The sequence below is a fragment of the Scyliorhinus torazame genome, chromosome 13, assembly GCF_047496885.1.
Source record: "Scyliorhinus torazame isolate Kashiwa2021f chromosome 13, sScyTor2.1, whole genome shotgun sequence".
NCBI lineage: Eukaryota > Metazoa > Chordata > Chondrichthyes > Carcharhiniformes > Scyliorhinidae > Scyliorhinus > Scyliorhinus torazame.
Genome location: NC_092719.1, coordinates 120340252 through 120360904, shown reverse-complemented (window position 1 = coordinate 120360904; position 20653 = coordinate 120340252). Strand labels below are relative to the sequence as shown.

At 46.5% G+C, this 20653-nt stretch overlaps 1 protein-coding gene across 1 annotated transcript in view; it reads left to right on the top strand.

Annotated features, from left to right (window-relative positions):
- Positions 1-20653, top strand: part of LOC140388258 (interleukin-1 receptor-associated kinase-like 2) — a 133262-nt gene that overhangs the window by 90268 nt on the left and 22341 nt on the right. The window contains exons 7-11 of the mRNA XM_072472115.1: positions 9061-9175; positions 9705-9820; positions 12546-12756; positions 15609-15671; positions 16212-16403. Of these exons, the coding sequence (XP_072328216.1) occupies positions 9061-9175; positions 9705-9820; positions 12546-12756; positions 15609-15671; positions 16212-16403 (697 nt within the window). The remainder of the gene's footprint in view (positions 1-9060; positions 9176-9704; positions 9821-12545; positions 12757-15608; positions 15672-16211; positions 16404-20653) is intronic.

Below are 20653 nucleotides of genomic sequence, written 5' to 3'. Positions count from 1 at the left end.
ATTCAATGCGACTCACATGAATAAGAGGCCTGAACGGGAATGCTCAGCCGAGGCCGCATATAGACCTGTTTTGTACAGTGGGGAGCTCCGCTCCCCGGAACTCCCCATTGTAGTGAGAGAAACGGCATCCCGATCTCTGAGGCCCCCAAAACGGTCCCTGACCCCCCCCCCTCCCCCCCTCCCCCCTCCCCCCCCCCCCCTCCCCCCCCCTCCCCCCGCCAGAATGCAGTATAGGAGGGTCAGTATAAGAGGGTGCCCGCCCCCACCTGGCATCCCTCCAACACCCACACTGGGCAAAACTGGCCCGATTGAGCACGCGCAAAAAAAATGCCAGCTAGATACTTTGGCAGTGCCAACCTACCACCCTGGCAGGGGCCCTGCCAGCTGTCTGTCACCTGGTCACCATGGCAGTGCCAAGCTCATACTACCAAGGTGCCAGGGTGGCACCACCAGTGCCAGGGCACCACCAAAGGGGCATGCAGCTGGGGGCCTCCAGTCCCCTTGGAGATGCCCACAAATGCCGTTCCATCCGGGGACCAGTGCTGAACGGCGCTCGACCGATGTCTCGAAGGCGAAGGGGCTGAGTCACAAGGCCTCACGTACCTTGGGAATCTGCACATTAGAGTGAAGCTTACTGCCTCGCTCTAATATGCAGATTTTCTAAAAAGTGATCCCGCCCATTGAGGGCAGGATTCACATCGCAGCATCTCGCGAGATTGCATTGAATCTCGCGAGACTGTGAGCCGGGTAGATCCTGGAAGAAGGATCTCCCGGCTTTCAACGGCCATGCTGCACCGCAGCGAGCTGCTTTACGGGCGCAGCGAGGTTGTTGGATCGCGCCCAGTGATGTCAGACACCTTTGTGGTGCCAAAATGTTCAATCTTCTACAAGTGCTTTCAATATTTAGATCTTGTGCTACGTTACCTTGCTAAAGACAGGATGTGTCATCCTTAGCCAAATCAGGAGAATTGTATTTATCTAAGGTACTTGTGTTGAATATGAGCAATTGGTATATATATAATGTATTTTATATCTGTTGCAGTAAAGTTTTTAAAGAACCTAGGTTCATGTATCCAGACTGTGCGTCTGCTAAAGCTGTAATTAAAAAGTCGTAAAAGGTGGGGTCATGATTGATTCCAACCACTTACTTGCCTTTTTAAAAAGAATTTAGAGTACCCAATTCATTTTTTTCCAATTAAGGGGCAATTTAGCATGGCCAATCTACCTACACTGCACATCTTTGGGTTGTGGGGGGTGAAACTCAGGCAAATATGGGGAGAATGTGCAAACTCCACATGGACAGTGACGCAGGGCCAGGATCAAACCTGGGACCTCAGCGCCGTGAGGCAGCAATGCTAACCACTGCGACACTGTGCTGCCCCTGCCACTTACTTACCTGATTACAGATAAAGGTCTAATGGAACCGTGTTATGATTGCTGAAGATTCCCTGGCAGGTAGATAATTTATGAGGGGTTGTGTTAGTGTTAGCTAAGGTCATGTGACATCTTAGATGATGTAATTAATGAGAGGAGCCAGTCTGTCTGTAGTTTTGCAGTTTGCCATAGTATTTAAGTCTGATGAGACAAGGGATATTAAATTTTTTGCCAAATGCTGTTAGGTTGAACAGAAGCATATTGAATCTGCTCTTGAAAGGGTCCCTCTCTCCAAAGTAAAACTGTCTTGTTACCTTTATTTAACTTTATAAGTGGCATTTGAACTGTATTGGGATTGCTTAATTGGAGTTAGTAGCAGGTATAGATAGTAAGTTTAAGTTTTTGCTTTTGTTTAAGAATTGTTTGACTGATAATTGTAAGGCCATTTCTTCAATGTTAATTTGGTTAATTCTATGTTTAAACTAAAGTTTTGTTTTAACAAAAAGATACCTGTTGGTCAGAGTCATCACTCCTGGGGTGGAGTATCCTTTCCTTGCAGTTCTATAAATTAAAAAAAATATTTGGGATTCTTGCCAAGTATTCGAACAAATGTTGGGGTCTGGTCCGGTGTCCTAACCTACTATAAATTGCATCCACTACATTTGTTCCCACGTCTACCAAAGCATTTTACATTGTTCCAAGCTCTTGTGAGGCATGGTCCCAAGAGGGAAAAGAAACAAACTAGAAGTTACTTGATTCTAATTGTCATATGAAGGTTCTTTAAATTGTGATGGGTTACTACTCTGAGATAATTGGATGTTCAGAAAGAGTGTTTTGTTCAAGCACTTAGCACACCGTTGGAGTCTAATCTAAACTCCCATTTACAATGTGATGCCAGTGGTGCTGCATAACTTACTACCATCATAAGTTTGCCGATGATGTTGGACAGCCTGGACTTCTGTAAGGCTGATCTCCCAACTTTAATCAAGTAGATAATGGATAAACGTTTTTTTTTAAATGATTGAATAGGCTTAACATAGAAACATGCATACAGTGACACAGTGGTTAGCACTGCTGCCTCACGGCACCGAGGGCCCGTGTTCGATCCCGCCCCTGGGTCACTGTCCGTGTGGAGTCTCCACATTCTTCCCGTGTCACTGTTCGTCTCACCCCCACAACACAGAAAGATGTGCAGGGTAGGTGAATTGGCCAAGCTAAATTGCCCTTTAATTGGAAAAGAAGAATTGGGGACTCTAAATATATAAGACAAAAAGAAACATATATTCGGCCCTTCAACCCTGCTCCGTTGTTCATTATGATCATGGCTGATCACCAAATTCAATACCCTGAACCCAACTCTTTCCCCGCCTCCGAACCATTCATCCCTTTCGCCCCAAGAGCTATATTTAATTCCTTCTTGAAATCTCACAACGTTTTGGCCTCAACTACTTTCAGAGTTAGTGAAATTCCACAGATTCACCACTCTGGGTAAATAAATTTCTCCTCGCCTCAGTCCTAAAAGGTTTACCCCTTATCCTCAAACTATGACCCCTAGTTCTGGACTCCCCCACCATTATGGACATTGTTTTTGAATCTACCCTGTCGAATCCTGTTAGAATTTTATAAGTTTCTATGAGATCTCCACTCTGACCCTTCTAAATTCCAAATAATGTAATGCCAACCGACCTAGTCTCTCCTCCATATGATAGTCCCACCATCCCAGGAATCAGCCTGGAAAACCTTTGCTGTACTCCCTGCACAGTAAAAACATCCTTCCTCAGATACGGACACCAAAACTGCACACAATACCCCAGGTGTAGCCTCACCAGTGCCCTATACAATTGCAATAAAACATCCCTATTCATGTACTCAAATCCTCTCGCAATGAAGGCCAACATACTATTTTCCTTCTTTACTGCCTGCTGTGCCTGCGCGTTTACTTTTGACGACTGATGCACGAGAACACCGAGGTCTCGCTGAGTGTCCACCTCTCTCAATTTACACCCATTCAAATAATAACCCGCCTTCCTATTTTTGTGACCCAAGTGAATAACCTCACATTTATCCACATTATACTGCATCTACAAAACATATGCTCACTCACTTAGCCTGTTCAAATCGTGCTGAAGCATCTCTGCATTCTCCTGACAGCTCACCCTCCCACCCAACTTTGTATCATCTGAAAATTTGGAGATGATACATTTAATTCCCTTGCCCAAATCATTAGTATATAATGTGAAAAGTTGGGGTCCTAGCAAAGATCCCAGCGGTACCCCACTAGTCACTGCCTGCCAATTGGAAAACGACCCATTTATTCCAACACTTAGCTTCCTGTCTGCTAACCAGCTTTCTATCCATCTCAACACTACCTGCAATCCCATGTGCTTTAATCGGATTGCGTAGTATCGAGTTCTCTACGGTAGACTTGAAGTCCGCGTACCACCAGCTCCCTATCCGGCCGGAAGACCGCCAGTACACTGCCTTCGAGGCAGATGGCCGCCTCTTCCATTTCCTCCAGGTCCCCTTTGGCATCACCAACGGGGTTTCGGTCTTCCAACGAACAATGGACCAAATGGTGAACTAGTACGGGCTGCGGGCCACGTTCCCGTACTTGGATAATATCACCATTTGCGGCCATGACCTGCAGGACCATGACGCGAACCTAGACAAATTCCTCCGCAACGCCCGACTCCTTAATTTAACCCACAATAAGGAGAAATGCGTTTTCCGCACAACCCGGCTAGCCATCCTTGGCTTTGTCGTGCAAAACGGTGTCCTAGGGCCCGACCCCGACCGCATGTGCCCCCTTCTCCAGCTCCCCCTTCCCCACTGCCCTGAAACGATGCCTGGGGTTTTTCTCGTATTATGCCCAGTGGGTCCCCAACTACGCAGACAAGGCCCGCCCACTCATTGAGTCCACCATTTTTCCCCTGACGGCTAAGGCCCGCTTGGCTTTCAACCGCATCAGAGCCGACATTGTCAAGGCTACAACGCACACTGTGGATGAATCCCTTCCGTTCCAGGTGGAGAGCGATGAGTCTGACTTTGCCCTGGCCACTACCCTCAACCAGGCAGGAAGGCCAGTCGCCTTTTTTTCCCGTACCCTCCATGCTTCCGAGATTAAACACTCCTCCGTCGAGAAGGAGGCACAAGCCATTGTGGAAGCTGTGCGGCACTGGAGGCATTACCTGGCCGGCAGGAGATTCACTCTCCTCACAGACCAACGGTCAGTTGCCTTCATGTTTAATAACACACAGTGGGGCAAGATTAAGAATGACAAGATTTTGCGGTGGAGAATCGAGCTCTCCACCTATAACTATGACATCTTGTATTGCCCTGGGAAGCTCAATGAGCCCCCAGATGCCCTGTCCCGCGGTATATGTGCCAGCACGCAAACAGACCGGTTACGGGCCATCCACAACGACCTCTGTCACCTGGGGGTCACCCAGCTTCTTCACTTCGTCAAGGCCCGCAACCTGCCCTACTCCACTGAGAATGTCAGGGCTGTGACCAGGGATTGCCAAATCTGTGCAGAGTGCAAGCCGCACTTCTATCGGACAGACAAGGCTCACCTGGTGAAGGCCTCCCGCCCTTTTGTACCCCTCAGCATGGACTTCAAAGGGCCATTCCCCACCACTGACCATAATGTGTACTTTCTCAACGTTGTTGATGAGTACTTCCGCTTCCCGTTTGCAATCCCTTGTCCTGATATGTCCTCTGCCACTGTCATCAAGGCCCTGCGCAGCATTTTCTCCCTGTTTGGTTTCCCCGCCTATATACATAGCGATCGGGGCTCCTCTTTTATGAGTGATGAGCTGCGGCAGTACCTGCTCAGTAAGGGCGTCGCCTCGAGCAGGACTACCAGCTACAACCCCCGGGGGAACGGGCAGGTGGAGAGGGAGAATGCTACGGTCTGGAAGGCCATCCTTCTGGCCCTACGGCCTAGAAGTCTCCCAGTCTCCCGCTGGCAGGAGGTCCTCCCTGATGCTCTCCACTCCATCCGGTTGCTTCTGTGTCCTGCCACAAACGAGACCCCTCACAACCGTCTATTTGTCTTTCCCAGGACGTCGATCTCCGGGGTCTCGCTCCCAGCCTGGTGAACGAAACCTGGGCCGGTCCTCCTACGGAAACACGCAAGGAACCATAAGGCCAATCCCCTGGTCGAGCAGGTTCAGCTTCTCCATGTGAACCCCCAGTACGCGTATGTGGCACACCGCGATGGACAACAGGACACAGTCTCCCTCCGGGACCTGGCTCCCGCGGGTACCCCCGCGCCCATTATCACTGCACCCCTCCCAGACACCTCCCCACTCACCTCCCTACCCTCACCTTCACCAACATCTCCCACAGGGTCCTTTAGCCCTGCCTCTGCATCGTCACCCTATCCGGGACCCTGTTGTGCGGACGATGTGCTCCCGGAGCCGAAGGTCTCAACGCCAGTGTCCACTACGCAGCCGGAGTTGAGGAGTTCGCAGCGAACAATTCATCCTCCTGGGAGACTGAACTTGTGAATCCGCTTCACCCCCGCCGGACTTTTTTCTTAATGGGGGGTGAATGTGGTGAGCCACGTATGGCTACGTAAGGCTGTTGCATATATGTTCACAATTGTTCTACTGTTCTATTACTATCATTATCTCCACTGTTATATATACTTACTGTTATTGCTGTTCTGTTATTGGTTGTTGCTGTTGTACTGTTGGAATGTTGTTATTGGTGCTGCTGTTGGCTCCGCCTGTGGCTCCGTCCTCTGAGGAGGTATAAAGCCCATCGATCTGGGGCAGCCTTGCAGTGCGTGAGGAGCTACAGATTGGCACACTTCTGGTCTATTAAAGCATCGGTTCACTACTACTCAGCTTCTCGACTGAATTGATGTCCATCAGTCGGCCGGCGTGGGTCGCGAAGGTCGGCCGGGTTGGGACCCGAAGGTCGGCCGGGTTGGGTCGCGAAGGTCGGCCGGGTTGGGACCCGAAGGTTGGCCGGTTGGTAAAAATGGGTCCCTGGAAAAAAAGTTTGAAGACCACTGCCGTAGAGAGCTGAAGAGTTCAAGGCTGAGATAGACAGATTTTTTAATCAGTAAGGGAATCGAGGTTTATGGAGATGTGGCAGGAAAGCCGAGTTGAGGATTACCTTATCAGATCAGTCATGATCTCATTGAATGGCGGAGTAAAATTGAGGGGCCGAATGAACTACTTCTGCTCCTATGTCTTATGGTCTTTACAACAGTCCAGCAGGTTGTAGATACCAGGGGCTGAATTCTCCGCCGTTGGGATTCTCCGTTTTGCTGGCATCCCGGGGGTTTCCCGAGGGCGTGGGGCTGCCCCACAATGGCAAACCCCATTGACCAGCCTGGCGAAACGGAGAATCCCGACGGTGTGCTGAACCAGAAATCTGGTGTGCGCGGGACTGAGAAACCAGCACCAGCTCTTTATTCCACATTTTTATTTCATGAACTGAATTAATATTCCTTAGCAGTCATGGTGAAATTTGAACTCTGTCTCTGGATCATTAGTCCAGACCTCTGGATTGGTAGTCACTATGCTACTGTTTCCTTGATCTACATGGAGCTCCAAACAAATACACTGTTGTTACTTGGGTTACCGACTAGCCTCTCTCTGCACTAAGCGTCAGTTCATCCAGTCATGTGGCAATATGAATGACCACCAATTCAGCTTAATGAGTTCAGTGAGATTCTCAATATCTAACCAGGTCAAGTTGCACCATAAATGGTCCCCGTCCTGCAGTTTTTGAGGGGACAAGTAGGATAATTCTGACTCTGGCTGAATAAGGGTGCCTCCTCCCTCAATGTAACTTTCTGCAGGTTTGAAGCGGCTTATGTAGATTTTGGTAGACTGTTCAAGCATCCACTCCACAGCTCATTGTAAATACAGTGAATCTAGAGCTTGTAACCTCCATTCTGCTGATGGCAACCGTGAGAAACCATGGGTGCGATTCTCCGATGCCGCGCCGTTTGGGAGAATTGCCTGGGGCGCCCTTTTTTCACGCGACGCCGTTCCGACGCCCTCCCACGATGCACCCAAGCGGCGAGATCGGCACTATCTAGCTCTGCGCGACACAGTCCGGTGAATCCCCCGAGACACCCAAAATGGCGATTCTCCGCCACCCCCGCTATTCTCAGGCCCGGATAGGCCGAGCGGCCTGCCCAAAACGACGGCTTCCTGCCGGCGCCATCCACACCTGCTCGCTGCCGGCGGGAACCGTGTGGGAACGCTGTGGGGGGGGGGGCGAGTGGGGTTCTTTCACCGGGGTAGGACTCAAGAGGAGTCTGGCCCGCGATCGGTGGCCACCGATCGGCGGGCCTGCCTCTCTGAAGGAGGACCTCCTTTCCTCCGCGCCCCACAAGATCCAGCCGACATCTTATTGCGGGGCGGCCTTGGGGAGGACGGCAACCATGCATGCGCGGGTTGGAGTCGGATGGCGCTGGCAAACCCGTGATGCGCGGCTGATGCCAGTTTGGCGGCGGATGACGCGGCGCTGCTTTTATGCGGCGCCAATGCCCAGCGCGCGCTGATGACGCTGCTTTAGCGACACCGCCCCCCCCCCCCCCGGGTTTCTCGCGGCCCCGATCCTAGCCCATTTTCGGGCCTTGAATCGGTCGAGATCGGGGCCATTTCGCGCTGTGGTGAACCTCGACGGCGTTCTTGACGGCGTGGGCACTTAGTCACGGGAGCGGAGAATCGCGCCCCTTGTGACACATAATTGAACACTCCCTTTGTAATATGTCAGAATTGGTGACATTGCGGTATTAATGACATTGATATCGATTTGTATTTTGTTGGTTGTTTAATGAAATTGATGTAGATTTGTACTTTGTTTTGCTTTTCTTCAATGTTATCAAGCTGAAGGCTAAAAAGTTTTTTTAAAAAGGGGGTGTGGTATTCATGGGGGTAACATTGGTTTTATCCACTTTTATGCAGCTGGCAAAGACAAAGTTCAACCCTGAGTCTACCTTCCAGCTCCCCCTCTCTCGATCTTTGTTCATTCCAACCAAAGGCCTGCTTCCAGGTTTCTGCCAATACTGTGCATTAAACAGTTAGTATTCAAGTTGATTCTCCAATTTTCCCTCTCCAGGGGTTCACCTGATTGTCATCTTTCCCTATTATTACTTCTGAGATTGAAAATTCATCATCTTCAGAACGCAGTGACATAAGCCAGTATCTTGGTCTCCAATAGATGAAGCTATGCTGTTCACACCATGACCCAGCCTGTTCTAACTCTCCCTCATTGCAGTCAAAGTCCAAAATCGTAATCCACTTTTAAATCAACAGAATTTTAATTTTTTTAGTTGGCTGTTGCTGCTCAAAATAAATTAAAATATGCACCTGTACACTCACAAGATGAGCGGTGCGATTTACCATGCACGATTCTCTTGAAATATCTGACCCTGTTTCTTTTTTTTCTTTGTTATAAATTTAGAGTACCCAATTCATTTTTTCCAATTAAGGGGCAATTTAACGCGGCCAATGGACCTACCCTACACATATTTTTGGGTTGTGAGGGTGAGACCCACGCAGACACGGGGAGAATGTGCAAACTCCACACGGACAGTGACCTAGAGCCGGGATCGAACCTGGGACCCCGTGAGGCAGCAGTGCTAACCACTGCACCACCGTGCTGCCTCCTGATTCAATTACATTTTTGAGTTTAATTTTTCCTCTTGAACCTCAGGTTTCGACACTCTAACATCTTACCCCTAGAAGGCTGCTGTGCTGAAAATGGTGTTTACTGCCTCATTTATTGTTACATGTCCAACGGCTCGCTGGAGAGCAAACTTCAATGCAAAGTAAGCAGCTTTTCTTCCATTTTCACTTTATATATTAAAACTTACAAATGGAATTGTCTATTTCAACTTTTAATGCTGTAAAGACCCTCTCCCATTATTGATCAAGGCTCAGTAAAAGCAGCTATTATGTTAATCTGGGATCCTTTGGATGATGCATGTGGTGCAACTGAGCAATACTACAGATTCTTAGTACCTACCTGCTGCAGCAATTAAGGAATAAAATAAGGTAAACTTGCATGTCTTCAGCTTATCCTGAAACTCGTCACACAAAACAAAATACCTTTAAGTGTAGCTCCTGCTATAACGTAGACTTACACACCAGCAAATTTGTGTACAGTAATGTGCTAATGATCAGATATTCCCGTTGATTCGGGGATAAACATTAATCGGAATGTTTTTCCTTGAGCAGCGCCAGGGGATCTTTTGATGTCAACTTGAAAGGGCCAGACTGGTCTAACATCTCGTCTGAAAGGTGGAACCTCCAACAGCCCGCTTAGGGAAGTGTGAAATAATATCTTGTTTGTTCCAGAATCTTGCCGATGCCATTTCATGGAACAAACGGATTAACATTGCAGTTGGAACAGCAAGAGCAATACAGTTCCTGCATCAGAATAATGTGCCTCTAATTCATGGAAATATAAAAAGGTAAAACTGCCAATTTCAAACCTTGCTTTCAGTTTTAATTAGCAAGGCATTGATTCTTGGAATCACAGCAGATGTGAAAAGTATACATCGACACTAGCTATATGCTTCTTTGTAATTCACCGCCTTCCTCAAGGCCACTTTTCCCCCTGTTTTCCAACTTGCTGGTGAAGACAGTAATCTAAAGGTTGATACCTCACCCAAGTAGTCACGCATCCTCCACAAAATACTGAATGACTGTTGACACATCATAGCTGGGCTATCGTTGCCTGAAGTCTGTATGTGCACTAGGCAGAAAGGTACAGGATAGCAAGATTATCCAGGAATCTTCCCCAATGTTGTTTTTGGTAAACTAATTTACGGGATGTGGACTTCGCTGGCTAGGCCAGCATTTATTGAACATCCCTCATTACCCTTCAGAAGGTGGTTGTGAGCTGCCTTCTTCAACCGCTGCAGTCCCTAAGGTGTAGGTACACCCACAGTGCTGTTATGGAGGGAATTCCAGGATTTCCACACAGCGACAATGAAGGAATGGCGAGATAATTTCAAGTCAGGATGGTGAAAGAGTTGGAGGAGAACCTCCAGGTGCTGGTGTTCCCTATCTGCTGCTCTTGTCCTTCTTAATGGTAGTAGCTGTGGATTTGGAAGGTGCTGTCTAAAGAACCTTAGTGAGTTCTTGTAGTGCATCTTGTAGATGGTACACGTAGTTGCCACTGTTCGGCGGTGGTGGAGGGATTGAATGTTTGTGGAAAGGGGAGCAATCAAGCAGGTTGCTTTGCCTGGATGGTGTTGAGCTTCTTGGGTCTTGTTGGAACTGCATTCATCCAGACAAGTGGAGAGTATTCCAATACACTCCTGACTTGTGCCTTGTGCCTTGTAGATGGCGGACAGGCTTTTGTGGATCAGGAGATGAGTTACTCGCCACAGGATCCCTAGCTCTGACCTGCTCTAGTAGCCACAGTATTTCTATGGCTAGTCTAGTTCAGTTTCTGGTCAATGGTAACCCCCAGGATGTTGATTGTGGGGGATTCAGCAGTGTTAATGCTATTGAATATCAAAGGGCGATGGTTAGATCCTCTCTTGGAGATGGTCATTGTGTGGCGCAAATGTAACTTGCCACTTGTCAGCCCAAGCCTGGATATTATCCAGGTCTTGCTGCGTGTGGACATGAACTGCTTCAGTACTGAGAGGTCACGATCATCCGCAAACATCCCCACTTCTGCCCTTATGATGGAAGGAAGGCCATTGATGAAACAGCTAAAGGCGTTAAAGCCTAGGGTCACTTCTCTGGAGAACTCCTGCAGTGATGTCTTGGAGCTTAGACGATTGACCTCCAACCACCACAAACAACTTCCTTTGTAACAAGTATGACTCCCAACAAGCGGAGAGTTTTTCCCCCTGATTCCCATTGACTCCAGTTTTGCTAGGGCTCCAGAATCCGTCAAATACTGCCTTCATGTCAACGGCAGTCACCCTCACCTCACGTCTGAAGTTCAGCTCTTTTGTCCATGTTTGAATCAAACCTACATTTCCTACCTTAGAAAACTGCTCTCCCCATCCCTCGGCAGTTGAGATTAAATGATTTGTCTGGAAGCCAGAGCATGGGTCGAGGTAGCTTGGTCCATAGAACATAAGACATAGGAGCAGAGATAGGCCATTCAGTCCCTCGAGTCTGCTCCACTGTCATTCAGTGAGATCATGATTGATTTGATATTATCCTCAACTCCATTTTCCCCATAATTCTTAATTCCCTTACTGATTACAAATCTGTCCATCTCAACCTGAACATATTTAACAACAGATCCTCTACAGCCCCCTGCAGTAAAGAACTTCACTGATTCACCAGCCTCCGAGAAGAAATTCCTCATCTCTCCCGCAAATGGGTGACCCCTTTCTCTGAGATTATGCCCTCTGGTCCTAGACTCTCCCACAAAGAGAAGCAACCTTCACCTATCCAGGAATAGCTTCAAGCTACTTTTTTATTCAGTTATTTTAGTTCAGTACTACTATTTTTCTCCTTTTCGCTCATCTTTCTGCACTAACTGTTGGTAGATGGGCAGCCTACTTCCAGCTTTTCTCAGCATTTCATTGAAGCAGGTACTGGGTGTACAAGATTGTTCCCAAACGCCTCATTTATTAGGTTCTGCTGAGCTCCTTAACAAAATGATGCAGCTGAAATCACAATCCTAGTAATATAGGATAATGTAATCTGCATTCCACAAATCCAGGTGGTTTCATATTTGAACCCCAAGACAAGATTCAAACCTGGGTTCAGTTCTGGCTGTGGGTGACTGTGAGGAGTTTGCATATTCATCCCGTGTGTGCGTGGGTTTCCTCCGGGTGCTCCGGTTTCTCCTCTCAGTCTAAAGATGTGCAGGTTAGGTGGATTGCCCATGCAAAATTGCTTCTTAGTGTCCAAAATCAGCAAGATAGGTAGGGCTAGGCTGGGCAACTGGGCCTGGGTGGGGTATTCTTTCAGAGGATCGGTGCAGACTTGATGGGCCAAATGGCCTCCTTCTGCACTGTCGGGATTCTATGGAATTGGTAGTTTAGACGATTCATCATTGACAATCATTGGTGATTGTGAAAATGTGTCTGGACATTGCATACTGAAAGATAATGATTGTAACCTAATTACTGAAAGCCTAAAGCCATAATCAATAGTTAATTACCAATTAATAAAATATATATATCTTGTTTAATTTTTTCAATTTTCTCGCTCTTACAGTTCTAACATTCTGCTCGATGAATATTTTACACCAAAGCTGGGAGACTTTGGTCTGGTGAAAATTCACCCTCTTGGCGGAAATATGAATCCTATCAACAGCCACGTTACCCTGAAGACCAAGAATTTGCAGGGACCTCTAGCCTATCTACCTGATGAGTTTATTCGGTTCAGGTGGCTGTCTGTAAAAGTTGACACTTTTAGCTTTGGCATAGTAAGTAGTTTGCCTGTGATAAGGGATTGATAATTTAAGATTATGGGGAGGAGAAACTTATTCACTCAGAAAGGTGGTGGATCCTTTAATTCACAGGGGGTTGTGGATGCTCCTTTGTTGAGTATATTTAACGATGAAATACACAGATATTTGTTTTTCCAGAGAATCAAGGAATATGGCAAATGGATTGGAGGCAGAAGATCAATCATGATCATATTCTATAGTAGAGCTTGACGGATCATATGGTCATTCTTGTTTATATTTCTTATATAATGGTTTGACCATTCATTTCAAGTATTCAGTCATTGTAAGGCTTATGAAAAGACTAATGAAATATTGGCATCTGTCGTAAGGATATTTGACTACAAGACAAATCAGTTTATCGCGTCCTAATATAATCAGTTGTGAGGTCTCAGTAAAGTTATGTGGGCAGTGTTGTGGCCTTTGGTTGTTGATGCATCAGGGAGAATAAAGGGCATTTTGGGATTTAACATTCTAAATTATGAAAAGTTAATCAGAACTTAAATTCATTTCCCAATGGAAATCAATTTATTTTTATTGGAGGGAGGGGAGGAATAAAGGACATGATTCAAGACTTTCAAATGCTGTGGAGAATGGGTTACGTCCGACCCCAAATCCTCTTTGCCTATGATATATGTGCCCTTACTCCACCCTTGCCCATCTGCACCCGACATAACACATGGGTGATATGCGAACAAGGAGCAGGAGTACGTCTGCTCCACCAATTAATAAAATCATGGCTGATCTGCTAGTAACCTCAAATAGGCATCCGGCCTACCCTCGATAGCCTATCACTCCCTTGCTTACAAAGAATCTGCCCATCTCTGCCTTAGAAACATTCAAAGATTCTGCTTCCACTGCCTTTTCATTAAGAGAGTTCTGAACACTCATGACCCTCTGAGAGAAAACATTTTGCTTCATCTCCATTTTAAATGTTTTTTTAAATATTGATCCCTTAGTTGTAAATCCTTCTACACGAGGAGACCTCCTCTCCACATCCATCCTGTCATGTCTCCTTGGGATATTGTATGTTTCAACCAAGTCGCCTCTTGCTCTTCTAAACTCCAGCAGATACAAGCCAAGCCTGTCCAACCTTTCCATATAAGGCAACAATTCCAGGTATTCGTTTGGTAAACCTTCTTTGGACTGCTTCCCATGCATTTATACCCCTCCTTCAATAAGATGACCAATAGTGTACACAGTATTCCAGATGTGGTCTCACTGGTGCTCAGCAAACTGTAGCATAACCTCCCCACATCTGTCTTCAACTTCCCTCTAAATAAGTGATAACATTTTATTAGCTTTCCTAATTACTTGCCGCACTTGCATTTGCCTTTTGCAATTACTGCAGCAAGACACCCAAATCCCATCTGCATTTCAAAGCTCTGCAATCTTTCACCATTTAGATAATATGCTTTTCTATTATTCTTCCTGTCAAAATGGACACTTTCACAATTTCCCACACTCTACTCCAATGGCCAGATCTTTTCCCACTCAATTAACCTATCTATATCCTTTTGTAGCCTCCTTGTGTCATCTTCACAACTTACTTTCCTACCTAGCTTTGTGTCATCAGCAAATTCACAACCATCCCATCCATCCCTTCATCAAAATCATCATATAAATTGTAAACAGTTGAGGTACCGGCACTGATTCCAGTGGCACGCCACTCATTACATCTCGCCAACTTGAAAAGACCCATTTATGTCCACTCTGCTTCCTGTTAACAAGCTAATCTTCTATCTATGCCAATATGTTACCCTCCATCTTTATATTACTACCGAATATTTGGTGCGTTTCTGTGTTGATGATTGAAAATCATGATGCGGTAGCTAGCTAACAGTAAATATAAATGAGCTTTGAAAAAATGCTGCACTGTGAACCCCACGATAGCACAATGTAAAACATTAGCAACTATAACAAAGAACAATGCAGCACAGGAACAGGCCCTTCGGCCCTCCAAGCCTGTACTGGTCATGATACTACCATTGGCCAAACCCTCTGCATTTCCGAGTGCTATATCCCTCTAAACCCATCCTATCCATGTATTTATCGAGATGCCTTTTGGATGCCTTTAATGTATCTGCTTCCACAACTTTCCCTGGCAATGCGTTTTAAAAACTTTAAAAAAAAATAATAGGAGAGTAGTGACATGAAAATACCAGGTTGACACTGAGGTGTGAAGGTATTATTTCAGTATAAACAAAGACACCTGATTTTACCCTAATCTTCCATTGCTCAGAAATGATGAGGAGATGCCGGGGTTGGACTGGGGTGAGCACAGTAAGAAGTCTTACAACACCAGGTTAAAGTCCAACAGGTTTGTTTCAGACACTAGCTTTCAGAGCACTGCTCCTTCCTCAGGTGAATCACTTAGTCCCCAGAAGGGAGAATACCGCCCAGGATGTTCTAGCGGATTTCCCTCTCCCTCGGGTTCTAATTGGAAATAGCTAGTTTGCCCTTCAATTCTCCCAAGGGCCCTGACTGAAATTAGAAAGTCATTTATATGTGTGATTTGTTGGCACAAAATAGTATGCAAGCCCTTGTTGGGATAGTGAGTCAATACTCTGTATGCTGTGGTGACTCTCATTCATACTTTATAGAATATATTCAAGGCACAATGTATAGTATTTGTTTCGGTTCTTCTAAACAGTTATAGATTTAAGGTTAAAGCTTTCAAGTGTCAATTGGGGTTGTGGAGTTGTTTATGTAAGCCATGCTGGCTGACTTTTGTTTGGTGTGTGGTTGCTTATTCTGTTAAAATTAAGAATATAAATGCCTCAATATTTTTTTTTAAAAAGCTTTCAAGTGACATTGTCAACTTATTGCAGGTTCTTGCTGAAATTCTAACTGGTATCAAAGCAGTGGATGAGAGCAGACAACCAGTATTCCTGGTAAGAAGACATTCAATAAATGCTTCACACTGTACTTTGCATTAGCTATATCCCCTCTCCTAGCTAATTAGATGAGCAAGATATATGTATGTGTGTATATATATATATGTGTGTATCTGTGTGTGTGTGCGTAGTGTCACAAATCCTCTAATAATCTATTTCAACGCCTTTTTATTCGTTGGCCCTTTTATTTATGTCAGCCTTTCCCGAGTGTTTTTGACATTTTGCCTCTCTGAGTCGTTCCCCTCCCTCCAATGACACTATAATCTTGCGGTGGTGGCTTCCCTGCATTTATATGTGAAGATTTCCATTTGTATGTACACATACACTTCAGTTTGATTAACCCACTAGAGATGATGCTTTGGCGTTGTAGTGGCACCTTGATTCTTGTGACCTAAAATGTTCGATCTTGACACTGTGCTACTACTTAGTCCTGACACCTTTTCCCTTTATAAGTCCAAAAGGCTTAAATATATTTGTGAATGTTTAGAACTCCCATGATATAATATTACATGTTCTCATCATTTTTGTGCTGAACAGAAAGATCTTGTGCTGAAAGAGCTGGAGACGGAAAAGCCAACAAAAACTGCTGCAGATCTAGAGAAAACGGCATACAACATTTGTCAGAACTACTTGGATACCAGGGGTGGCCCTCTCCCCCTACGTTTTGCAGTTAGGTTTGCTGTTATCACATGTCAGTGCATTCAAAAGAAGAGACCGGAGATGAAAGAGGTAAATAAAATACAGTGATCAGTATGAAGAAAGACTTATTGGACCAGAAGAGATTATGGAAGACATTGTGGATAGGAACAGTAACTAACGGAATACTCATTGAGCATGGTTATGAACTTGTTTTCTGATGAAGATGAATTTGTTAAAATAAGATTATTTAAGACCCGATGAAAACTAGAAAGCATCAATCATAAAATCGTTCTTGCATTCTGTCGCAGGTATATTAAGAAATCAGGGGCAGCACGGTGGCGTAGTGGTTAGCACTACTGCCTCACAGCGCCAAGGTCCCAGGTTCGATCCCGGTCCTGAGTCACTGTTTGTGTGGAGTTTGCACATTCTCCCCATGTTTGTGGGTTTCGCCCCCACAACCCAAAGATGTGCAGAGTAGGTGGATTGGCCTCGCTAAATTGCCCCTTAATTGGAAAAAATTAATTGGGATATTCTAAACTTATTTTTAAAATAGAAATCAGATTGCTGGCAAAACAATGCTCTGTCTTACTAAAGGCTGTGACACTATTAATACGAGACAACATTAAACATTTGGACAAACCAATGGTGAAAAAACTGACCAATTTCGCTTTGAAGAAGCTGACCAGATCGGAGTCTTTGACAATTGAACATCGGGAGGCGGAAAGCAACCTTGTGATTAATGTGAGATACAGCAAGTGTTCAAATCCTGGCCACAAGCACATTTCTACATGGTGCTGACACTGGTGAGGCTGCGTAGAACAAATGCACATTACACCGTACCTCTTCTTAAACCAGCTTTGAACACCAAACACTGCGTGCTTCCTGAAGTGACAGTTGGGGGAAGTGCAGTTTCTGCATTCTTGGGAATGCAGTTTCTGCATTTTATTGGGTCTTTTTTAATGAGGGCATTCAAAAATATTTAAAATTTTTAAAAATAAACTTAGAGTACCCAATTCATTTTTTCCAATCAAGGGACAATTTAGCGTGGACAATCCACCTACCCTGCACTTTTGGGTTGTGGGGGTGAAACCCACACAAACACGGGGAGAATGTGCAAACTCCACACGGACAGTGACCCAGGGCTGGGACCAAACCTGGACCTCGGCGCCGTGAGGCAGCAGTGCTAACCACTGCACCACCGTGCTGCCCTCAAGAATACCTAAAACCTAAACTAAATAAGAAGATAGTCAAAGGGATTTCTGCAGCCAATGATTTAGTTTTCAATTTTTGGCTTCCTATGGAAGAGTACAAATACAGCAGTCATGGAAACAGCAGACCTTACTGTCCCATGACCATCTCGAGGAGTAGCCCAACTAAATTCCTACTATTTTCTCCATGTACTAGGAAGGCTGCCCTGTTCCTGGTGTGACTATGGATCTGTGCAAGCGTACTGTGCACTGCCATAGAATTGAACAGTGAAGTGCTTGTGACACAACTTCAAATATTGCAGAACAGGTTACATATGCAAATCAGTAGTGTGATGGAACAATCCATCAACCCACGGTCTCAGAAGCAACTGAATGAAATCATATGCTGCTGTTAGGAAAACAAAGGTAGTTTTAAATTTGTATTGGTAAACATTAGAAATAAGGTATAATTTTAAGTGGGTTTAATTTAATGCTTCTGTGCCTGGAAGTTTAAAGCCTATAGTTAGATTCATGCTGGACAAGGGTGTATGTGTGGGGGTGGGTTAAGTTCTAATTGTGTTTCTTTTGTGCTTAGAGAGGGCTACATGATGGCGCAGTGGTTAGCACTGCTGCCTACAGCGCTGAGAACCTGGGTTCGATCCCGGCCCTGAGTCACTGACATGGCACTGGTGCTAGCCCCTCAACGGTCACTGAAACGGTCTAGGTGTGGCGCCAGTTTTGCTGTCGTGTAAGTCCGCAAATCCTGCCCCAGCGTCAACACTTAGTCTCAGGACCGGAAAATTCCGCCGATGGTCTTTTGAGCCAGGGTTCCATTCTGGGATCTTTTCCGCCCAGTTATAACATCAACTGGGTTCGTAACACTGTCAGAATTTTAGCTCCTAGGAACAGGAGTAGGCCTTTCAGCCCTCAAACCTGTCCCACCATCTGATGCGATCATGGCTAATCTGTGGCCTAACTCCATATACCAGTCTTTGGCCCATATCCTTAATATCGTTGCTTAAGAAAAATCTACCTCAGATTTAAAATTAACAACTGTTCTAGCTTCAACTGCTGTGTGTGGGAGAGAGTTCCAAACCTCTACCGCCTTTTGCATGAAGAAATGCTTCCTAACATCTCTCCTGAATGGTCTGTCCCTAATTTTTAGACTATGCCCCCTAGATTTAGAATCTCCAGCCAATGGAAATACTTTATCTTTATCAACCCTGTCTTCAAAGCTCCAATCTTTACAGGGCACTCCAAAGATGCAGCTAGGGGCACGCTTCACTGCTCCTGTCTTACCCACCTGACTGAGGAAGGTTTGGCAAGACAGGGCTTTGCAATTCGTATGGGGATATGTCCCTCCAGAGTGGAAATCCACCGATGATTGCCACTCGACCCCTCCTTATGTGACTCCAGTCTCATACTTTGTTTTATAATTTTTTATGAAGTATCTCGGCAAGGGAGCCCCCGACCAGGCTGGTCATGTGGACCGTGTGACGGTTGAATGGGCCAGTTAACCGATCTCATTTGTTCAGGCACCCGAGGAGTCTGAAGGCGGACGTGGTGTTTCTGCAGGAGACGTAATTGAAGTTGGCTCACGCATCCCGGACCACCCCTCCCTCCCACAGTGCCCCCAGCCCCAAATAATGTCCCCCCCCTGCCCGCGGATCGGACCTCCCTCGACTATGGCGGCGCTGGACTGAGTCCACACGTGTCCCACGCCATCAGGAACTCGGCCGGTCGGTGGCAAAGCATCGGGGGTGGGCCTGAGGCCGTCGGTACGTGGCACAGCGTACTCTGCGAGTACACTGCTTTGGATGGGGCGGAGCATCGCGAAAGCACGCCACCTCGATTCTGTTGGAAACTTGGATTCTCCGGGCCGTTCGCCGGATGTGATTTCGGCATCGGCGACCGGAGAATCCAGCCCATGGTCTCTGACCATCCGCTGCATTGGTTGGATTTGCGGGTAGTTAGGGGGGAAGCCAACACCTGCAATGGAGGTTGGATGTGGGCTGTTGGCGGATGAGGGTGTGTTTGACTGGGTGAGGGCTGCCATTCACGACTATGTGGTGGTGAATAACATGGTCACAGCTGCCATGCTGTGGGAGGCACTTGAGGCTGTAGTTAGAGGGGAGGTTATTTTGATTCGGCGCACGGAGAGGGTGGAGTGGGAGGCGAGCGCAAAGTTGTTTGATGACATCTTGAGGGTGGATAGGAGGTACTCGGCGGGGCCGGAGGAGGGGTTGTTGAAGGGGAGACGGAGGCTCCAGATGGAGTTTGGGTTAGTGTCGACGGGGAAGGCAGTGGGACAGTTGCGGAGAGCTAGAGGGGCAGTGTAAGAGTACGGGGAGAAGTCAAGTAGGATGCAGGTAGTAGATCGGTAGAGTGAGGGATGAAGGGGGTAAGGTGGTGATGGACCCGGAGGAGGGGAATGGGGTATTTGAGGCCTTCTATAGGAGGCTTTATGAGTCGGAGCCCTTGAAGGGGAAGAGGGGATGAGCTGTTTCCTGGGTGGATTGGAGTTTCGCAAGGCGGAGGAGGGGTAGGTGCAAGGCCTGGAGGCGCCGATTGGACTATGGGAGGTGATGGATGGCATGGGGGCAATGCAGGAAGGGAAGGCTCTGGGTCCAGACGGGTTCCCAGTGAAGTTTATAAGAGGTTTGGGGCGGAGCTGGGGCCACTGCAGGTGCGAACATATAATTTTTATTTTTTATAAATATTTTTATTCTCCTTTTTCACATTTTTAGCAACATTTACAACCAATAATCAACAATAACAATAAATACAATGGCAATCCCCCAACCAACAATCCCCTTATCCCACCCACCCTTAAACAACTCCCAATATTTTGAATACAAAACACCAATGAAAAAGAATCAGCAATAACTTGTACATTCCAAACCCCCTCTCCCCCCAACCCCCCCTAATGTTCGATGTCATCCAATTCATGAAAATGCATGATGAACAAGGCCCATGAGTTGTAAACCTTTCCATCCTCCCCCTCAACTCGAACTTTACTTTCACGAGTGTTAAGAACTCCAGCAGGTCCCCCTGCCATGCCGAGGCACAGGGTGGAGAGGCCGACCTCCATCCCAACAGAATCCGCCTTTGGGCGATTAGCGAGGCGAAGGCCAAGACATCTCCCTCCACACC